At 30.2% G+C, this 21,505-nt stretch overlaps 1 protein-coding gene across 1 annotated transcript; it reads left to right on the top strand.

Moving 5' to 3' along the window:
- The first annotated feature begins 1,957 nt into the window (after positions 1 to 1,957).
- On the top strand, positions 1,958 to 14,129 carry LOC132759450 (neuropeptide Y receptor type 6-like). Its single transcript, XM_060751216.1, has 3 exons — positions 1,958 to 2,085; positions 8,666 to 8,944; positions 10,238 to 14,129. The coding sequence occupies exons 2-3, from the start codon at positions 8,684 to 8,686 to the stop codon at positions 11,093 to 11,095; spliced, it is 1,119 nt and encodes a 372-aa protein (XP_060607199.1). The 5' UTR covers positions 1,958 to 2,085; positions 8,666 to 8,683; the 3' UTR covers positions 11,096 to 14,129.
- Positions 14,130 to 21,505: the final 7,376 nt, after the last annotated feature.

The following is a 21,505-nucleotide window of genomic DNA, read 5'->3' as shown; positions in this document are numbered from 1 at the left end:
TGGGTGCAGAGCTAAAAGTAGTTATAAGTATTAACCAAAATCTCTTCAGTCATGCTGCAGATTTTGATGAAACTTCATATTAATGGCAAAACTGATTGTATAGTGATCTTTTACAAAAAAAATTAAACTCATGTCTGCTTATCAAGATGACAGATCTATGTATATAATATAATGATAGAAATAGGCTTCAGGGCAATATAATTAAAATTCATTAGGAATTTATACTTTAGTTTGGTACTTACAAAAATTGTTCAAATAATTACAGTCTGTTTGAACAAGATGGCTGAATTGCATACTAAATAGAAAAAAAGACTTTTTAAGTGACTTTTCTTAAATGCTTGGCTGAGTTTGATGGAAAGTCTTGTCCTTCGTAAAACAATATCCTCAGATGACTGGATTAAAGGACGCATCATGGCTCTCTTGTTCTCTTAGTTCATTAAATTGTTTTGGCAGAAAATGTCTTTGAAACTGTTTTTATTTGTAATGGGAGCAATATTTTGTATAAAAATGTTTGAAGAGGAATAAATGGGAATAATTAGAGAAATTCTATTTATGAAGAAATCTGTAAACTGTCAAGAAATGATTGAAGTGTCATTACCGTATCGCAAATTGCCTTAACATAAAAACTAAATGTATTTTTGTTTTTTATATGAAGGAAGTTATTACTGTGCCAACATTAAATGTCATTTTAGACAGTCATGTTAAATGGATCAAGATTTATTATATCGTGTCACATTTTCCAAAAGAACTGCCATTAAGAACATTGACATAATTATAGAAGCTGAAACTTAAGGTGTGATAAAAATCACTGATCACACATTTGTTGACTGACCTCGATCTGAGTTACTAGGTTATGGAGTTGATTAAAGTTGTTATAAATTATAATAATTTTTTACTGCCTTCAGAATGTAGGATATTGAAAATACACCAAAATATAAATGTTTATATAATTTTTACCCAATTTCATCAACAATATTAACTCTGGAAATATGAAAATGTACTTGCAAAGATTAAAAAGTTAATGAAAAAGTTTTGAAAAACACATTTAAATGATCAATTTAAGTAACATATAAGCCTTACTATACGTATTCATTTGATATTTTACAAGATTTATATTATATAAATATTATGAAAATGAACTTACTATTTCTGCCATGTTGGAAAAAAAATAAAATTCTATACTTAGGCCATCCTTAAAAATTGTTTTGTTTGCAGTAACACTACTCAGAAATTTTCAGTGTGGGTAGGTAGGTCGATTTTTTTTTTTTAATTTTTTTTTTGCATGAACTCTACAAATACTACCATTTGCGTGAACTCTACATATACTACCATAGACTAAACAGCAAAACAAGATCACTAATACCCAATATAGCATTTGTAATGTCTTTGTAAGACAGCTTTACCATGGGCGCTGCCATGTTGAATTAATAAATTAATGCAAAAAAATAAACTACAGCAAAAACAAAAACACTCTGGGATTTTCGCGAAAAAATTTTTTGCTTTGCCAGACCCTAAAAAATAGTTCGGGCATTGAATTTCGTGAGTCGGTCGCGTTACTGCAAACAAACAATTTTTTATATTTGATATTTTTTCAATTTTTGTACATAATATATGTAATTTAATGATATATAATACCTAATTAAAAATTAGCTGCAATCATTTTATTAAATAAAATTGAACATTTCATGATATTCCTTTGTTTTTTATGAAGATTTGCTTTACCTGGAGGCGTGCTGTTGTTTTTAAGAGGAAAATCTCAAACAGGTAAACAATGATTTTTGTCAACCAGACCTGTGATTATGTTGTGTTAGATGTTTATAATTACATTCACTCCTTCAAAAATGATACCAATGTGCGGCTATTTTTATTATTTTAATTATATAGTGAATACGATAATTATAATCATGATGTCTATTTATTGTATAATTTTCAGAAGAAAAAACCTAAGATTACCTCAACCCATGTATTGATGTAAAGAGGACACTCCGACACACCGCAGTATGATTGTTAGACAAGATAAAGATAGTCAGGAAATTCTGTGGATAAAAAACCCAACAGATTATTACAAGTCTGCTGCATGCGAAGGTAATATAGTAGTAGACCATTGTTCCCGGAAAATTTTTGTTTTTTAAACGGGGAATTTTTTCCCGGGTGAAAAACAGTCTTAAATTGGGGGCCTTATAAATTTTTTCATCTTAAGAAGTTTAACTTTGTCAAGCTGAGAAAAAAATTAATTTTGTTTTTAAAACCTAGTGATAAATTATTTTTATATTTTTGGAAAAAAAACAAGGGAAGTATTTCCTTTTAAAAAATTTTGCAAAATTTTGAATAAAAATAATTTTTATTTAAAAAAAATAAAATAGATTTTACGAGTTTTTTTTGAAACATATGCAAATTTTGCCTGGGGCAAGTTTTTTAACATTTCATGTACAATTTTTTTGAAAATTTTAAATTTAAAAAAAATGAAATTAAAATTTTTCAAAAATTTTGTTAAACTTAAAAAATTTTTCTAAACAAATTTTTAACATTAAAAAAAGTTATTATTATAATAAATTATATACATTAAAACAGGCAAAATGAGATAAAAACAAGTTTGCTTATTATAAGTATAAAAAGATTTGATAAGTGTAGAAAAAATGTTTAGAATATATGATCTTTTATTGTTAATATATTATAATTAATTTCAAAGAAAAAATTCAGTGTTCTTTGTAATATGATGATATATGTTGTAAATAGAAACAATTTGCTTATTACATTTTATAATTATTAGAACAAACTTAAAGCAGCATGCCTCCAGATTTAAGCTAATTTTCAAGAAATTATTTAAAAAGATGAGTGTTAACATATATTAGTGTTTGAAATTATTTTTTGTCCGACCAGGATTGCATTATTTTAAATGAATCGTAACACATTTACTTTGGTAAATCAGCAAACTGTTAATCAGTCGCACCTAACCAATTTAATTTTGTATATACAAACTTTAACCTAGTAATCAATTTTCACCTGATTAACTGCACTTACAACCCACTTAAATTACTAAAATGAGGTAAAAATGTGCAAAAAAAATATTTCCAATTGAAATATTTTGGCTTATCTGGAGGCATGTAGCTTTAAAGGAACTCCACTGACATCAAAAAGCCTAAAATATAAAATTTGAAAATCTTTCATAGATCTAATGAAGCACTTAAATAAAACAGAAAAATCTGCAAAGGATTATAAAGAAATATACTTAGAATTGAATTGATTATCAATCTTTTTGTGCAATTCTTAGCCCAATTTGATTTTTGGATGCTGTTGCACAATAAAGATAATTGTTCTGGAAAACGGGATGAGGGAATGATCTGAAAATCTGCACTAAATAAGCCTTCATCGAATGGTACATAAATTTGGAAAAACATTTTCTATGTTGTGTCAGTAAACCTTAGTGGAGTCCATTTAACAAAAGTAAAAAAAAATCTCTGAAGCTTTGTTGAAAAGAATTTTATACCTATTATCATAATGATATATTAATACAATTCTTTTATGATAGACAGCACTAAGCCACTTCCCTGTTGCTTGCTATAAATCCCAACCACTGATCACCTGTCGCTGTTTTAATTTCCTCAAGTTGATATGATTAGAATTATCATCATTAGAAACCCACAAAGTTCTTACTACATACAGGCACAGCATTAAAATATAGCAAAATAAGTACATTTTTTCTTAATATTCAATACTAAACCCAATAAAGACACAGTGGTGATGGAGGTGGCTAATTTTGTAATATGTGTGATGTGTTTTACCCACAGTGTCACAGTATATAAACAAATCTATTTCCAGTTATAGCTAGAAAGGTATAAGATAAAATATATAGACTCCCAAGTAAGGTACAGTGATCCGGAGTAACACCCGCTTGTAATCTACACATTGAATTGTATAGGCTTACAAGACAGGGTACAGTGTTTTCCTACTTTGAACTATGTAATAACTAGGATTTTAAAATTCTAATGTTGAACAAATTGTTGTATAATGCCGAAACTCAACGAATGAAGTACCTTAGTTAGAAGCCGTATATTGGTGAATTGTTGGTAAGAATACAGACCTGTCTAAATTCAGATTTTACAGCACAATTCGATGGCTCAGCGCAATACTGGTCTAACTGCTATTTTTGAAAATGTTCAGGAGAGACAAAAAACTGATTTTATTCAAAAATACTTATATTAGAAAATATTTTTTTGCTATGTTAACATTAATTATAATAAGAAATAATGCCATTTATATAATTTTTTATTAAAATGTTACAAATTGTGTATTTTAGAGTTAGACCTTTATTGCGCTGAAATTCTGAGTGCAATACAAGACTAACTTGAGTTAGACTCAAATTCCCTCTTGCAATTTGGTAAAAGTGGTACAAATATTTGAGTTAGACCTGTTTTATGTTAAATATTCTGATATAATGAAATTTTAAATTTTGAACAACATTGTTTTGTTAATTTAAACATTGTTTAAAATATTTTGCAAGTCTGTAAAAGAACTTTACAAAGACTAAATCCTTTAATATTTTTCTATTAATATATCATGCGAGCTGACTTTAGATGAAAGTACACTTCTTTCTCCTTTTTCAATTTGTTTGAGATTCAGATTTACTTAAGATCTTTTGCAGATTATCTGTGCAATAAATTTGAATTCTAAACAAAATGCAAACAGTTTTGATTCATATAGTGTTATGAACAGTAGTCATGAACAATGATGACTGACGATCCAGGTATATATTATGATATCAAACAGGGAATGTACATTTTGTATAACTCACATTTGTACAAAGAAAACACATTTTATTTTCTCAATGCACATCATTTCCACCATTGGTGCTTAAATGCTGTGATTCCGATATTACTGTTATGTGCTATATCTTAATGAATTTAATGAATGTGGTCCTCTTTTCTGATGATATAATCATTTATAAATATCAAATATTTTCAAAAATGAAAACCGCTGTTAGACCATGCTTTTATTACAATTTTTGTATGCACTTTCTCAACTGTTTAGGGTATATTTTGAAAGTGTAATGTGCAAATTTTATGACATGTTTTGCTGAAAACTTTCATTTTATACAGTTGCCTCTCAATAAGTCAAAATCGCTTTACTCAAAATTTCGTGTAAGTCGAAGTCTCGTCAAATTTCCTTCCTTATCATTGTATTTTAACTCCGCTTAGGTCAAATTTTGACTAACCGAGACTCCTGTTTAGTCGAAAAGAAAATTTGGTCCCGTCAGTTAAAGTCCAACATATTGTCATCTCAATTAGTCGAAGTGTGAAAACAGCCGACTGATCAAAGGTCGGCGACATCAAGGTGAAATGTTGCCACTCGTGATTCAAACGTTTCATGGTAATTTTAATTGTTGGTCATCATGTATTATTAGCACGTCGTAAAACTGGCTTTAATCGGTTTCAGGACTTAATTGGTTTTAAGAAAGTTGACTCGGGTGTTAGTTAAATAACAGTCTAGGTATTGTTGTGTGTTATCAACGTAACTTACATTTGTATAATTAATGTTCCGTCATATTGCATACATTAATATGTACTTCTGGTTCATGATAGTTGCTACTTTCGTAATCGTCCGATGATCAATTCACTCCAAATATTAGATAAATTGTTGAAATAAATGTTGTTATTGTGCTTTTATTGTTATGAATTGTCATGAGTGCTTATTAAAACATGTACTTTACTGATGAATCAGGCACATGTATATACATCTACGAATGTCAACGTAATGGCGCAGATCTACGTAACTCGAATTCCGTTTCTCTCGAAGTAAAATACCCAGTCCCATGGATTTCGAGTTACCGAGAGTCAACTGTATATCAAAGTCATTTTACCTCTAAATTTTGACCAAATAACAAGAGGTTGTCAAACATATTTTAGAGAAAAAAGTAAGGCTGTACAACCCACTATCAGGGATTCATTGAACAAAGTATTGTTAGCACATGATATAATTCAGAATCATTTTAGTAAAGTTAGAAGTGCTTTAAACACTAACTTGCAACCACTTACTCATTCAGATATGAAAAGGCGCACACCTGAAAAGCACCATGTGCACACCTTAGATTAGCACTAAACAATTAGAATGGATAAATGTTTGAATTTTCTCATTGACACTGATACTATACCAAAAGCAGTTGATAGTCATTACATTTTTAATTTCATTAAATTTGATAGGTAATATTAATGGCTTTTAGATCTAAAATGAAACATTTTTATCAACTTATAGCTGTTTCTGCCACATAAGTCAAAGAGTTTTTGACAATTGCACTCTCGAAAATTCAATGGAGCTGTGTGATGTAAAAAATTATCAGAATACAAGAACTGAAAAGGTCATTATAATGTATAAGTGTGCATATTTTGATTTTTTCTGCACATCAGAAAGATATTGTATCAATAATAAAAGTATTGTGAAGAGTGTGATTTGCACATGTTGACACTATGTTGTTATTGTATTGTTTGAGTTGATAGTGTAAAGTTTATATTTCTAACACTACCCGCATTTTTCCCTTGAACATAGAAGAACCGAAAGTGTGTGTTATTATGCTATAAAATCACTGTTTGACGTTCTATATTTAGACGTGTGACGTAATCATTATACACGTGACGTAACCGCGCTGATAATAAGAACGGAAACAAATCAGGCGCAAATTATAGCTAAATATCAGGTACGGCAGCATTTATTTGTTAATGTCGTGTTAGAATCGAAATAATATATCCAAATCGGTGATTTTATTGCTTGATAACATTACTGTTTGTCGTTCGGATGTGCATCATTATATCACTCGTGCTGCGCCCTCGTGATATAATTCCTCGCATCCGAACTCCAAACAGTGATGTTAATGAGCAATAAAATCACAGTTTGGGATATATTGTTTCTTAAATAACTTTACTTGATTAGAGAGAGTGATACAGAAGTAGATACATAATTTAAAAATAAAAACCCAAGAACGCCCTCAAACCTGAAATTGTTCATTGTGTTACAGGCTAACTTTGATTTGGCAGTGAAACCATGTACAGTCTACTGCCTTACACCATCTTAAGCAGAACACATTATATAAATATGAATAAAGTGTAAAATTAAGAATTAGGAAATCTCAGCATATGATTAAACAAAGGTCAAACTAAAAAAAATATGAATTTTTAGAGGGGGATCAGAGGTTATGAATCCGCTAGTGTAACACATGTTATTTTCCATTTTAAATGTGTGCATGAGAAACACTGTCTTTTACTAAATTGTACAAAAATGATAGTTTCAACTGCACTTAATGTTAAATATCAAATAATACAGTATGAGTATGATGTAATGACTTCAAAGACAAAATAAATGTTTAATTGTGACACTAAATTATTATTAATTTTTTCATTTACAGTTACTTGTACATGATATGCAATTGGATAATATTTTGCGAACGATACAAAGCACTGATGAAGGCAAATAATTTCTAGTGTTTTCATGAATTCTCACATTCTTTATAACACATTTCAATGGGATATGCATATTATTTTATTATTTTTATTTGAAACATTTAAGGTCTAACTCAATGATTTTTGAGGAAAATTGATATATTTGACATCGCAATAAGAGACCAACTCAAGTTAGACCTATATTGCACTAACAAAATTGAACTACCTGAGATAGACTTTTATTTTAAATGTAAATAAAAAAGGCAAAAAAAGCATAAAATACCCTAAAATTTTCACAGAATGTGTATTTGACCTTACATGATCAAAATATGTAAAAAAGTGATTTTTGGTAAAAATGTCACTTAGACCAGTATTGCGCTGAGCCATCGAATTGTTTTTTATGTTTTCCTAATTATTCTCTGCCAGCTATTATATATATACCACAATTATTAACAGTGCCTTATATTTAGGTGTAGAAAGTACATTAAGATTGATGTTCACAAATTTTGGTATTTATGAGTTATTTTTTACAAAATTGTTAAGAGTACAGATAAAAACTGAGCAAGAAAAACGTGTAAAAGCAAAACTTGAGAACAATACAAAAATATGTAAACTTTAAGCATGATTAATTATATACTGAAAGTCCTTTTTCAACATAATATTAAGTATTTTCAAAATGCATAGTAAAAAATGTTTAAACAATTTTCTTATTTTGACAGTACAGCGGTAAACATTTTCATTTAGAAGTTAGTATTAAGTTGATAACACCTCATTAATTTTGATATTTATTTTGTGTGTCTGATTTATTATTTTAGCTTTCTTGGCAAAAAATGTATTATAGTTGAATTAAATTATTTTGTGCTTAACTTCCTGGACTTATCAGTATTGGGGTTATACAAGGTGTTGAGAAATGTCTGGGGTAAGAGGTAGACAACCGTTACCTGTCCATAAGGCCACCAAGTCTCCATCAGGTTTGAGTAACAATGATTGATGGTTGTTGGTTTTAATTTTGGTACAGTTATTTATAGTAATATGATAAATTTGTCTGGTACTGAGTAGTTCCAGTTATTGCACTTTTAGAATAATTTTGATCAACAAAAAGATAAGAAATCTCAAACTCAAATTTACAAAGAAATATAAAGAAATCTGAAATTTTCTTTAATCTTGTTTTGAAGCATCTGTTTATGATAAAAATTTACATATATAAGTTATTTTCATGAGATCTTTTTGTATTTCAGGTTGTGACAAAAACTAGAATGGAGGGCACATCTGATATTTCGGACTTGGAACCAGGAGCTGATCAAGGGAAGGCTGGTCCCAATGTTCACATGCTTCTAAAAATAGTAATTCTGGGCGTCATTGGCTTTGTAAGTGTTGTCGGAAACGGAATAGCACTGGGGACGTTGATAGTGTACAACAAACAGTTGCGTGTTACAATCTACATCGTGATTGGTGGATTGGCTCTAGCAGATATTGTTGTCGCGGTGATGAATGTCCCCGATCAGATCATATTTCAGGTTTGTCATAAGGGACATATATTAATTAAGTCACTTAATCAGAAACTGCTATCAAGCATAATTACTAGACATTATTTGTTTGATTGTATGTAATGAGATATTGTCAGAGGGACTGATTGCTAGGACTTGTTACAAAACAGCTGTATTTTTCATATTTCATATCATTTAGAGTTATTACCATTTGGCACTAAGCAGTTTTATTTGATGGGAGATATTTAGAGTAAAATTACAATATTAAGTAAACTTTTTAAACTAGTATTCCCATAAATTCATTAATTAGCATCAAGAAGGTTGATAGTCATGCAGTACATGATACTTGTATCAGCAAAAACTCTTTAACAAATATTGTAAGAGGTGTACATAAAAAAAATATTCAATATACTAAAAAGTAAAATTCAATGATTATTTTGTACTGATATTTCACATGAAATACTTTTCTTAAAGAGAATCTCATAAAGTGGACTAAAATAAACTAGAAAATCTTGTCATTTGTTTTTATCACTCACCAAAAAAAATTGTCATGATGTGTTTTTCTTCTTCTGAAAGCCATCTGAAACATGAAAATAAGAGGGAGAGAGAAATAGATATATTCTTGGGGGAAAATAAATGATATTCTGATTCAATAGTGATCTGATTACAACATTTACAGTGAACTCAATGTTTTATCACCAAGTCTAAGCCTGATTTTCCCTCTGTCAATTGGATTTAGATGATAAATTATCGTGTAGATTCTGTCTTGAAATGTCAAATATCTAGATTAAAAAGTGGATTCATGGTACAGCTGTGTTAAACATTACAATATCTGTACTCTTGAGAATCTAAATCACTGATTTCTGATAATAGATTTTTTCTGATTAAACAAAGGAAAAGGAGACAAAATAAGGTTTTAAACAATGCTACATTTGTTATTTCTGTTTTCTTAAAAGACATATACCATTTTTTTTCCCACATTATTATTATGGTATGCTGTATGAATATTTTTTCCATGTGGGGGTTGATTGCTACGAAATGTGTTAAAGAATCATATGTTTATTTTTTAAAGTTTAAAGGTTTCTTTTTTAATGTGGATGGTTGACATAAACATACCGTAAACTGAAAACAGATCCAATATTGCACATGAGGAGGAATATTTTACATTATAAAATTATTCTAACTGTCTTTTGCATTACATTTTAAGAGTAAAATGAAAGTTAATGTTGTTTCTTCAATATAAGTATTAGTTTTATGAATGGATTTTGTGAAACACTTCATTTAAGACTTTTATTATTTATAATTATGCTCTGTATATTTCAGGCTGACAAGGGAGAATTGAAGTCAGAGACTTGGTGCAAGTTTTACGGCCTTCTGTATAATTCCTGTAAATACATTGCAGCATTTCACTTAGTTGTCTTAGGTGTTCTCAGGGGAATTTTACTCACTGACCGAGCTCATCATGGGCCTACAGCTATTCATGCTTTAATAACTTGTGCCATATTGTGGCTGGCTTCATTGCTTGCAAATATTCCGATGATATCGTCATCTATTCACGATTCATATACCAACCGTTGTGTTGTCGCATTTGGTGAAAAAAAGGACCCAGTCTCTTTACAGAGCAGGGACACTGTAGCTGAAGAGCGCTACACTATTTTATCTGCAGCTTTCTCATATTTCTTACCATTAGTTCTTATTATCATCATATACTTGTTCACTGGTTACATGAGTAAACGTTTTTTTGAGGACAGTTATTCACTGCGGGAAAGGCGCATGTCTAAAATGATTTCTAGTTTAATTGTGACTTTTGCTTTGTGCCGGTTACCGTCAGAGACGGTCTCGTTACTCTGGTTCTACCAGGTGAAAAACACAGATATGATGCAAGCATTAAGCAATGATACAGACAAATTTAAAGTGTGGATTCACGTACGAGAATATCTTCAAATTCTCTCAATGTTTGATATGGCAATACGCCCAATAATATATGCGACAATGTCACGAGAGTTTGGACTTGTGTATGATAAAGTTATCAATTGTACGTACTGTAAAGAGGAGGAGGAAGAATTACCACCACGTTTACGTCGTCGTGGTGACGAAATTGAAGAAGTGCTACACACCCCACTACGGCAAAATCCTGAGAACCAGGAGTGTCCAGACAACGAACCAGAAGAAATTTTTTGATAAATCTAGTGCTATGTTTTGCTTTATTTTGTTGTTTAAGACTTACATCTATAGTTTTTTAAACATTGATTAGGGAACTTCACAGAAACACATTTAACTTATAGGTCAGTTTTGAAAAATAAATCAGCTTGCCAGCTGCTAGTCATTTAACTTCTCATGTACATGTGAAGTTATAAAGAAATTTTTTTATTTTTGTTGTAAGAGTCATAACTTTGTGTAAAATTGATAATACTTTAAATTTTTGAGTTTAAACAAAGGTTTTACTCTTTCATGGTTTCAAAAGTCATATTTGAAAAATAAATACACCAAATATTTGTAAGTTCTCAAATACACCAATGACATTCTTGTTAATGATAAATGGTTGACAGTCTTAACTTTCTAACCATAGACACCAGCTATTTGTTAATAATGTTAAAATCAGATATTTGTAGCATGTAATATTGTGTTTGTATTACTTGGGCATTAAATAGATGTATCAACATTAGCTTTAATGTATGCCAACAGAATTTCCAAAACTTACTGTACATTATCAATTGAGATTTCAGTTACGTTTTGATTTGACTGTGTCATAATTTAAAAACACTGTACATTTATAATGTAATTATATTTTATCAGTACATGATTTTCAATCCTATTATTAAAAGTACATTCTTATGGTAACACTAATGCATCATTCAGTTGTATCTATTAGTATTCCCTGCCCTCTGCCTGGGGAATATCGGGGACTTTGACTATCACATCTCTAGTAAGATGTTAAAATTCCTACTAAATGCCTCTGCACTGTGAGTTAGATATTTCACGAGCTGTTTTGGTACCTTAACAAAACCATTGTAGCTACCTGGCTGCTTGGGATAAATGTTGCCTCATTTCCCGTACAATCCCTATGTGCATTAACACTTATCAATTTTTTCAACTTCTTAATTAGTTTGGGTGTTTAAACTTGAACAGAACATATTATGGTTAAAGTATATGTATCCTTTCTTTAAAAGTCATTTCTTTTTTAATAAAAAAGATACTCAATGTTCAAGGAGATAATTTGTAATTGCTGTCTAACCTTTAAAACATTAATAAACATTGTCAGATTCTAGATTCTTTCTCTGTCCCCATGGTTACTCTTTAAGTCAATTTTGTTAATTGTTTTCTTTATTTTGTTATTGACACTGTATATAGTTATAGGGGCTTTAAGCGAAATTAATGTATGTGAACTTTGATAATGAAGAATATACAGTGGCTTTACGTTAAACCTTTTATGACGGACTGTTTAATTCTCTTATTTTTGATTTTCTGCTGTTATTTTCTGTTAATTCCTTTATTGTTAAATACAGTCATGTATAAGCAAAAAAAAAGCACAAGTTTTACAATTGAAATTATATTTAGACATTATTGATTTAATTAAAAACACATACTTTATCAGTATTTTATTACACATAATTCAATTATGTTATTGTATTGCTGTAAAAAATGTAATACTAACTATTATAAAAAATTCTGCTGATATATTTTAACATTTTTGATGTAGAGGCATAAGACTGTAGATGAAATAATGTAGGATATTTACAAATTACCGTTATGTTCTACAGTACCCTGTATCATACATGTATGATCAACAGCTCTAAAATTTTGTTTGTATTGCATTTATTATGTATTTTCATGGAACTATTTGCTCATGATTTTGGCCTGCCAGTATTTTTGATATGTTCGGGTAATGTTTTATCATGATCACTTTGTATAATGTCTACCAGATAGGAATATTTTATATGAAATTGTCAACCATTACACCGGTATAATGTCTACCAGATAGGAATATTTTATATGAAATTGTCAACCATTACACCGGTATAATGTCTACCAGATAGGAATATTTTATATGAAATTGTCAACCATTACACCGGTATAATGTCTACCAGATAGGAATATTTTATATGAAAAAATTGTCAACTGTTACACTCACTGACTGGAGGGTTAGGTGACTCCTATCCTGATTTATAATGCTGTCATCTTTATGGTCGTGTCAGTAAATCAGTTCAGTTAATTTTAACACAACTGGTAAAAAGAAAATATTGATAACACAGGTAGACTATTATAGATAGTATCATGGTAAAACCTTGTTTTTATTTCTTAAATCTTGACTTCAGGTATATTAGCATTATAATCTATGTATATATATACATAATATAATATTTCTGTGTAAATATATAGATATTGTAATCTACAGTGATGCTATACTTTAGGCTTAATCCCTGGTTGAGTGGTTGAGGTGGTTGGCTTTAAACCTCTTACCTCATACTTGTAGGTTCGAGCCACGTGTCTTTGGATCATTCATGTGAGAAAGCTATCCAGCTAGCTTAAGGAACATCAGCGTTTCTACTCAGGTTCCCATTAGTGCCTGAAATAATTCAAAGATTCAAGGAGGACACCTGAAGTCCTCCTCCACCAGTTAAGCTGGAAAGTTGCCATATAACATATACTGTGTTGATGTGAAGTAAAACCAAACCAAAAAAAAGCACATGATTTGTAATGTTATTTTTCCAAAACTGCAAAAGTTAATTAGCAAAGCAAACACTGTATAAAGTGTATGATGATTGCAGATTTTACATTGATAGCATGTCTGGATTTCTAGTGTTTGATTCACTTGTTGTAATTTAAACCATATGCTTTATATGATTTCAATCTTCCATTTTATATGATGTTGAAATTCATACATTACTATCAGAAAATATTACTCTGTAGCATATTTGTTTTTTTTCTCCAAACAATAATAAGTAAAAATCACTGCTTCACTGGTTGCCAGTACAGACTACAATATCTAGCTCTCTGGTTACCAGAACCTCATTACCATCTTTTAACACTTACTTTTAAGCCAAATGTTATAATCTGTACCAGCAGCCAATATAAGATTCTTAAAGTCTATGGATAGTTCTTTGAATTTCCATGTTGCAAATTGTAGAAAATCTGATTTTTGTTCATTTATTAAGGAGGGTTATTAGCAACAATGTCTCAGATAATTGTTCAAAATTACTCAAATTATTTTTTTTTAAAGAAATCAGTTCAATTTAGATAATTGGAATGGCTGAGATTATTCATTTATTGTACATGTACAGGTACTTGTTTTATTGTTGTTTTTTTTTGTACATTTGCTAAAGTAGTGTGAGATGTATTGTTAACGTGTTAGCATGGTGCACATGTATATTAACATATTTTTAATAAGTTGACTGATGTCAATATTTTTGTAATTGTAAGTTTAAAGTTTTAACTCATAATCTGCTGATATTGAAAGTGACTAACCTTTGACACCAGTATAGAGCCAGGCCAGCCTGTAATTATGTGCAGTTTGACCAGGCTCTATACTGTTGACTGACCAGCTTAAATTTAACATCTGATAGTTCCAAAAATATATCCCCAAATTGATTAAGAAAAATTCCTATAATGGAAGATTGGCGATACCAATTAAGAACTCCTGCAGGTTGTTGGTTAATTGTTTGTTAATTAATACATGTACATTGCTTTATCACAGTTTACAAGGTGCTCAATAGATGTTGTAATTGTGTATATAATAATTGGAACATGTTTAGTGCTATATAATTGTTTGATATAAATCTTCACTATGGAGGGTAAATAGTTACATATATTCTCCTTTATTGTCATTTTAAATTAGTATTATGTTGTATAATTTCACCAGAATCTGAATTTGTTTGGGTGTATTTGTATGATATGGTCAGCTGTATCATAGGCCAGAAGAAAATTTTTGAAAAATATTGAATGAATATAAAGTAAATGGAACTAGGTGTATATGTACAGTTAGATATTTGTGAATGTCCAGATGTTTAAGTTGTTTATTTCATTTACAGATTTTATAGCTTTAATATATGTGAAGCTGAGTGATTTCAGTGCATGTCTACATTATTTAGCTTAGCTACTATTTGGTTAAGAGATTTTAATGATATACGTTAATTGAAGTGTAATTAATATGGTATAGGTATAAGTTGAAGACTACACAACATACTGATCTAGTCATCTACATAAGACATTCATTATGTTGGCTCACCTATATTTAAGCTTACACTTATTAATATTACACATTATTGTATAGGATTTTTATAAACTTACAGCATATGTTTCAACAGAATATATTGTTGTTTGTATACAAGTTATATTAGAGATTGACATGCTCACAAAACAGTGAAAATCCCTGTGATAAGATTGTTTTGCATTAAGTTCACATAGAGTTGGGTTGAATTAATTCTAAGGGGAACATAAGGTACCACTGGCACTCCCGGGGGAGGGGGGGGGGGGAGAGAGAAGTGGTTACCAAGAGAGACCATGACATACTCTTGGAAAGGTACACAATTTTAAACTCAAACAAAAAAATTGTCCCAATTGACAATGTCAGATTTTATGTCAATATTTCTATTATTAGAACAAAAAGAAGAGTTTTAAATAGGTCATAGAACGCTATTTGCTCATAATTATGTGGACATTGCTTCTTTCTTTTGTATACAGTTTTATACTTGCTATAATTATGTTACATACATACATACATACATACATAGAAAGCTTTTAGGTGTTTTCTATTGATTTATATTATTAACCAGGTAAATATTTTTGTATGGGTCATGGGACTGAAATGCTCAGAAATTTATATTAACATGAGCTAAGGCTGCACCAATTTGTGTATTTAAATCTTTTTACAGATCTCTTTTTGTTTAAATACTCATGATTCCCAAGAGTCATCAACGTGAAACTTGAAGTTCTTGCTAAGGGACTTAATTCTGATAGCTATATTTTTGGAGTTATGCCCCTTTTTAACATAGATTTTTTTTTAAAAGTGTAAAGTGTTTATTTTAACAGACAAATATTTTTTTATCAAAAGTGGATATTAAAACAGACAAGTGATGATAACACTGTTTTAATTTTATTTTTAAGTGTAATTATTTTATCTTTATAAAACACTGTCACATTATTATATTAACTAGTCTCTGCTAGCAATGTTACACAATTGGGTAAATGTTTGCCAATCATATTCTAATGGAGAAGTTCACAATAACTGTCATATAAACAATATTTGTTATAAAGGTCAGGAAATCTCAAGGTATAAAATTTGCATGAACATTATTAATTTTGTGTACATATTGAACTTAATTAGTTATTTATCAGTGAGTTTTTATTCTTAGCATTTTAGTTGTTAAATTTTTTTTTCATCTTAATCAGGATTTTTATTTTATGAGATTTTAAATATAAAATTTATTTTTCCCATAATTCAATGCTCAAGTTAATGAGATGAGGAGGGGTTATTGTATATTAGATAGATATTTGACAATCTGTTTGTTTAATTGTAGAAATATTTGATAATAATATTTTATTTTGTTATCTATGGTGATGCTTTTTTTCGCAAAAAATAAAGAGAATGAAATCCACGGAAAGGTATACTTCTTTCATAGATTGCTAAATTAGTTTTGATAATTCTAGATGATTTTGGCTGCACAAAGATTGCTTTGAAACTCCTTCATACTTGTATACCTTCCCATTGCTGGTCAATTTATCTTATGAAATAGTTCTAGCACACAGATTATTGATTTATGATTATTCTGTACCAGTAGTGGAATAGGCTTGTCCTTTGCAGAATTGTCTATTTCTAATTAAGGGAAGACTATATTTTTTGCCTGGCTTTATTCTTGTGACAAAAGTCTGATATTATCTAACTAATTATCAAAGAATTAAAGCATATATTTTCTTTTAAAGTGCCAGTAGAAAACAGATTTAATATGATAACAAAATGTGACTCGAGTTAAGTGCAGTATATTGTAGTTTTAATAGCCATGATCAAATTATGAGCCGCATCGTGACAAAACCCACATACTTGGTTTGCGACCAGCATGGATCCAGATCCGCTCGGTCTGATCAGGATCCATGCTGTTCGCTTACCAACTCTCTTACAAGTAGAGAAACTGATAGCGAACAGCATGTATCCTGATCAGACTGCGCGGATGCCGGGCTGGTCTGGATCCATGCTGGTCGCAAACCCATTATGTTGGTTTTGTCGTGACGCGACTCTTATATAGTTTACTGATGGATTAAAGCCTTTTATTGCTTACAAATATATGTCTACCTCAATACATATATAACCAAAGCTAGTTAGAACAACATTGTATGAAGTATTACATGTCTCCGTTATGTTTAATAGTCAATTGAATGAAAGGTAATATATATGCAGTGTAATAGAGAACTAAAATGTATATGAAATACTAAACATTGATTAATTAAGACAGGCTTTAGTACTTACACATTGAATAATGTTTGTTATTAGGTAAGTTTTTGAGATTGAAACTGAAATCCCATCACAAAACAATACACCAAACCATCGTTTTTTTAAGTCAGAACAATCAGAATGTCATATAAACTATGTCTATTTGGAAGTAAATAAAATAAGACTCTTTTCACATTGTTAAGTTATTGTGTATACTTGTTGAATGTTTGCAAAGATATCATGCTTCATATAGTTATGCTTTAATGTTTTACTGAATGTATCATTTTGATACACTTTTAAGTATTTGATGAACTATTTTAGATTTAAATTTACAGTTTAAGCTTCTTTAGCATGTTTTATTTTTTAATTCTTGCCTTTTATATAGATATATCTGTGATTATTATTATTATTAGGTAAGGATGATTGAACAATGAATATTTGGTACCTAGCTCTGTGCTGGAAGCCCTGTTGTCTAAACCAGTAGAATTATTGGTATAAAATGATACAGATCTTGATATTAGGGCTTCTTACAATCAGTTTGGAGGTAAAACATTCTGGTATAAAATAATCAACTGACAAAGTGGTAAAAAATTCTTAAAAATTAATGATAATCATTGCTTATGTGTAGAATTAACTTGAGAAAGGTGCTGCTTTTATTAAAGTGTTCAAATAGTTTGCAACATCTTGTATAAAAAAGTTTAATTGAAGGATGCAAAAATCGTTACCATGCTTATAAAGAATTATAGTGGAGCAGTTATGTTTTAGTATTTACATTGTATGAAATGAAAGTTAAAAATCATATTGGAACTCAATGAATTCTTATCATCGGCTTTAAAGTATGTATGTACAAAGTACCTTTGTTGATCATGTTTGATATTTCAAAATACAACCAATATATTCACTCATGGTAGGTCATAAAACCAATATTGTTATTGATGTTAGGTCATATATGATTACCTTGATGTTGGGTCATATATGATTACCTTGATGTTGGGTCATATTTAATTACCTTGATGTTGGGTCATATATGATTACCTTGATGTTGGGTCATATATGATTACCTTGATGTTAGGTCATATATGATTACTTGATGTTGGGTCATATTACTGATATTTTCACTGATAGTGGGTAACATAACCGTCATGTTTGCTGAAGTTGGTTATATATAAACTGATATTTTTCACTGAGTGTAGGTTATATAACAAAGTACACTGTTTGATATATATATAACTGATAATTTTACTGATGGTAGGTCATATATCCGGTATTTTTCACCATTGAAACAATATAACTGATATTAAGCCAATGTTGAATCATTTAACCAAAATGTTCACTGATTTGTCTTCCAGGGCTTTATGTAATATAAATGAAAATTACAAGTATAAAACTTTATTATTCATTTTAAGCAGTCACTGTCACAGATTTTATTGTACAGCTGGTGTACAGACTAACCTGTATTTTGTTAATCTCTAGTTTAATATGTTTTATATGACATGCTTAAAAATCTGAATTTCTTATTCATAAGGTACTTTTTACACTTATAATTATGGTGCAAATAAATATTTAACTTAGATATATTTTACATGTTTATGACCATTCATATTTTCATTTCTATCTTTTTTTTTATATGTATAAAGGTGAAAGATTCAAGCTGCAATCTTGTTAAATTACAATTTCATCTTGTGTTAGCATATAATGCTACTAACAATTCACTCGTAATAAAACATAGCTTTTGTACATAACTGTACTTGTACTTTTCTATTGAAAATGTGTCAAATTTCAATCATATTCACACACATGCACAGTGCGTTACTTGGAGAGCAGGTATTAGTTACCCGAACTCTGTCACACTGTCTTGTAAGGAATAGATGAGCTGCTCATTGATAGCCATTTTTTGTTGGTTTAGAAATTTGATGAACAGATAAGAGATAACATATACGAAAAACTCATCCAGTCGTGCTCGTTTCATTGTGTACCTTTCTTCTGGGTGAATGTGTGTATGATTCAAAAGAGAAAGAAATTCAAAACACTTGGCAACCTGATTTTTATTCTGGGGTTATGTCCCCTTGTACAAATCAGATAGCCTGGTGTTTTGATCCTCTTTCTTGTACTTGATGGATTTTAAAATAAAGATGAAAACTTTTGTATTTAGTCCTTTTGAAAAGCTTCTGTGTGACTGACTTGACATTATTATTTGCAGGTAAATGTCATAAAAATATTGTTACTGGTTGTTACTGATAGGGCATTTTTTGTTAAGTTTGATATTCATGTAATAAATCATGGTGTAAGTTGAGACTGTACTGATGCTTGTATTTGACTTGTTTTGTTGTGTGGAATTTTGCCTATACATACATTGTATTATATGCATATGTATTTGTTTGTTGCATGTACCAAATCCATTATCAATTAAATATGAAGCTGAATTAATTCCATGTTAGTGTTCTATTTTAAATTATCATGTGATTGTCATAAAATGAAGGGGATGACAAGAAGTGTTACTGTCATCCCTGTTCGTAAGTGTTCAAAAAAGTATATAATTCATGTCCCGTTCAGTTCGTGCATAATTGGAGTTCAGAATACGTAAATTGGTTGACGTGTCACTTGCAAGTTATATCCCTAAGTCAAATTTCAAAGTCACAGAAACTGTACTTGTCATATAAATATGAGATTGTACCCAGTCTGTAACTTCTTCAAGTATAAAATGTAATTCAATATATACTGGTACATATGACTTTCATCAATGTGGATGCATCATAATCAAACTTAGCACTCGTATCTTGTAGACCTTATCATATGCGATTGCTGCCCTACTGTTTGAACGATTTGCTGCCTGTCTATTAGCACAAAACAAATTGCAGTTTTTCTGTCCATTAACAGAGAATAATTTGCAGTCTTACTTCCATTTAATTCGCAGTCTTACTTCCATTAAATAGAACAAATTACAGTCTTACTTCCATTAAATAGAACAATTTAGTCTTACTTCAATTAAATAGAACAATTTACAGCCTTACTTCCATTTAATAAAACAATTTGCAGTCTTACATCGATTACATAGAACAATTTATAGTCTTACATCCATTAAATAGAACAATTTACAGTCTTACTTCCATTTAATAGAACAATTTACAATCTTACTTCCATTAAATAGAACAATTTGCAGTCTTACTGTCCTTAAACAGAACAAGTTGGAGCCTTACTGTCCATTAACATAGAATAATTTGCACCTCATTAACTTAGAACACATGGAATTATACAAGCTTCTAACAGTATCAAATAATAACACTTCCTGGTGTGTGGAACATGTAGTGACAGCATAATGCGCCGTTATTTACAAATTCGTTATCATCGCCTCTTTAACAACAAAACAAATTTTAACAAAACTTCACAGGTATTATACTTAGTTTGTCCTTTAAAGGGTCATTTAAATGATGCAGAAGTAGGTTTGAGATATCCGGTCCTTTCTTGCAGAATCCTGCTCTGTTGTATATCATGTAGTTATTTGTATTTTGCCATTTTATTTGTTGGTGTGATTTATTCCAATTTTAACATGATAACATATAAATATATATTGACTTTAAAATTGTTCGGTCACAGGTCAAGATCGCGGAGACAGAGGAAAATCCTTTTGAAACTTGGTAGGGGTATTGCTCATGGCAACATGATGGTCCTTACTTATTTTGAGGTTGAAACTGGATGAGGACATTGCTCACTGACCCTATTGAAGCCATAGTGACACTTTAACAGTAGAAAATCCGACGATCAACAACTCGAGAATGTACAAGCCTAGATTCATTGCCAGTGACAAGTTGAGGACTTGTCCATTAGGCCAATGATCTAAGAAGAAACAAGAAGAAACTCCGTAGAGACAAATTGATGATCCTTGTTATAAGTCAAAGTCACAGTGACACTCCCCAATACTGATCGCTTCTTTTTATCTGTATATTTTCTAACGACAGCATCAATGGTTTTTCAGAAAAGATCAAGTAAAATCGATACTGAAAAACGTTTTAAGCGTTTGCATAGCCCGGTCCCGGACCATTCTGTTTGAAACATAATGAAAGCACAGACTTGGGTGTATAATGCTTCAATACGCGGAGTTCTTGTTTTTGTATCCATGCAGCGGATAATTAAAGTCGAGTGTAATTCCTAACAGGAAAATTTAGTTA

The sequence above is a fragment of the Ruditapes philippinarum genome, unplaced genomic scaffold, assembly GCF_026571515.1.
Source record: "Ruditapes philippinarum isolate M1 unplaced genomic scaffold, ASM2657151v2 ctg4894_1_1_1_1, whole genome shotgun sequence".
Lineage (NCBI taxonomy): Eukaryota > Metazoa > Mollusca > Bivalvia > Venerida > Veneridae > Ruditapes > Ruditapes philippinarum.
The sequence above is the reverse complement of the archived record's forward strand: the minus strand, read 5'-3'. Positions and strand labels throughout refer to the sequence as shown.

Excerpts from the sequence above, each read along its gene's own strand:
- LOC132759450 (XM_060751216.1), top strand. The coding sequence starts at position 8,684 with ATGGAGGGCACATCTGATATTTCGGACTTGGAACCAGGAGCTGATCAA. Across the intron at positions 8,945-10,237 it reads CCGATCAGATCATATTTCAG|GCTGACAAGGGAGAATTGAA; the intron begins GTTTGTCATAAG and ends TGTATATTTCAG.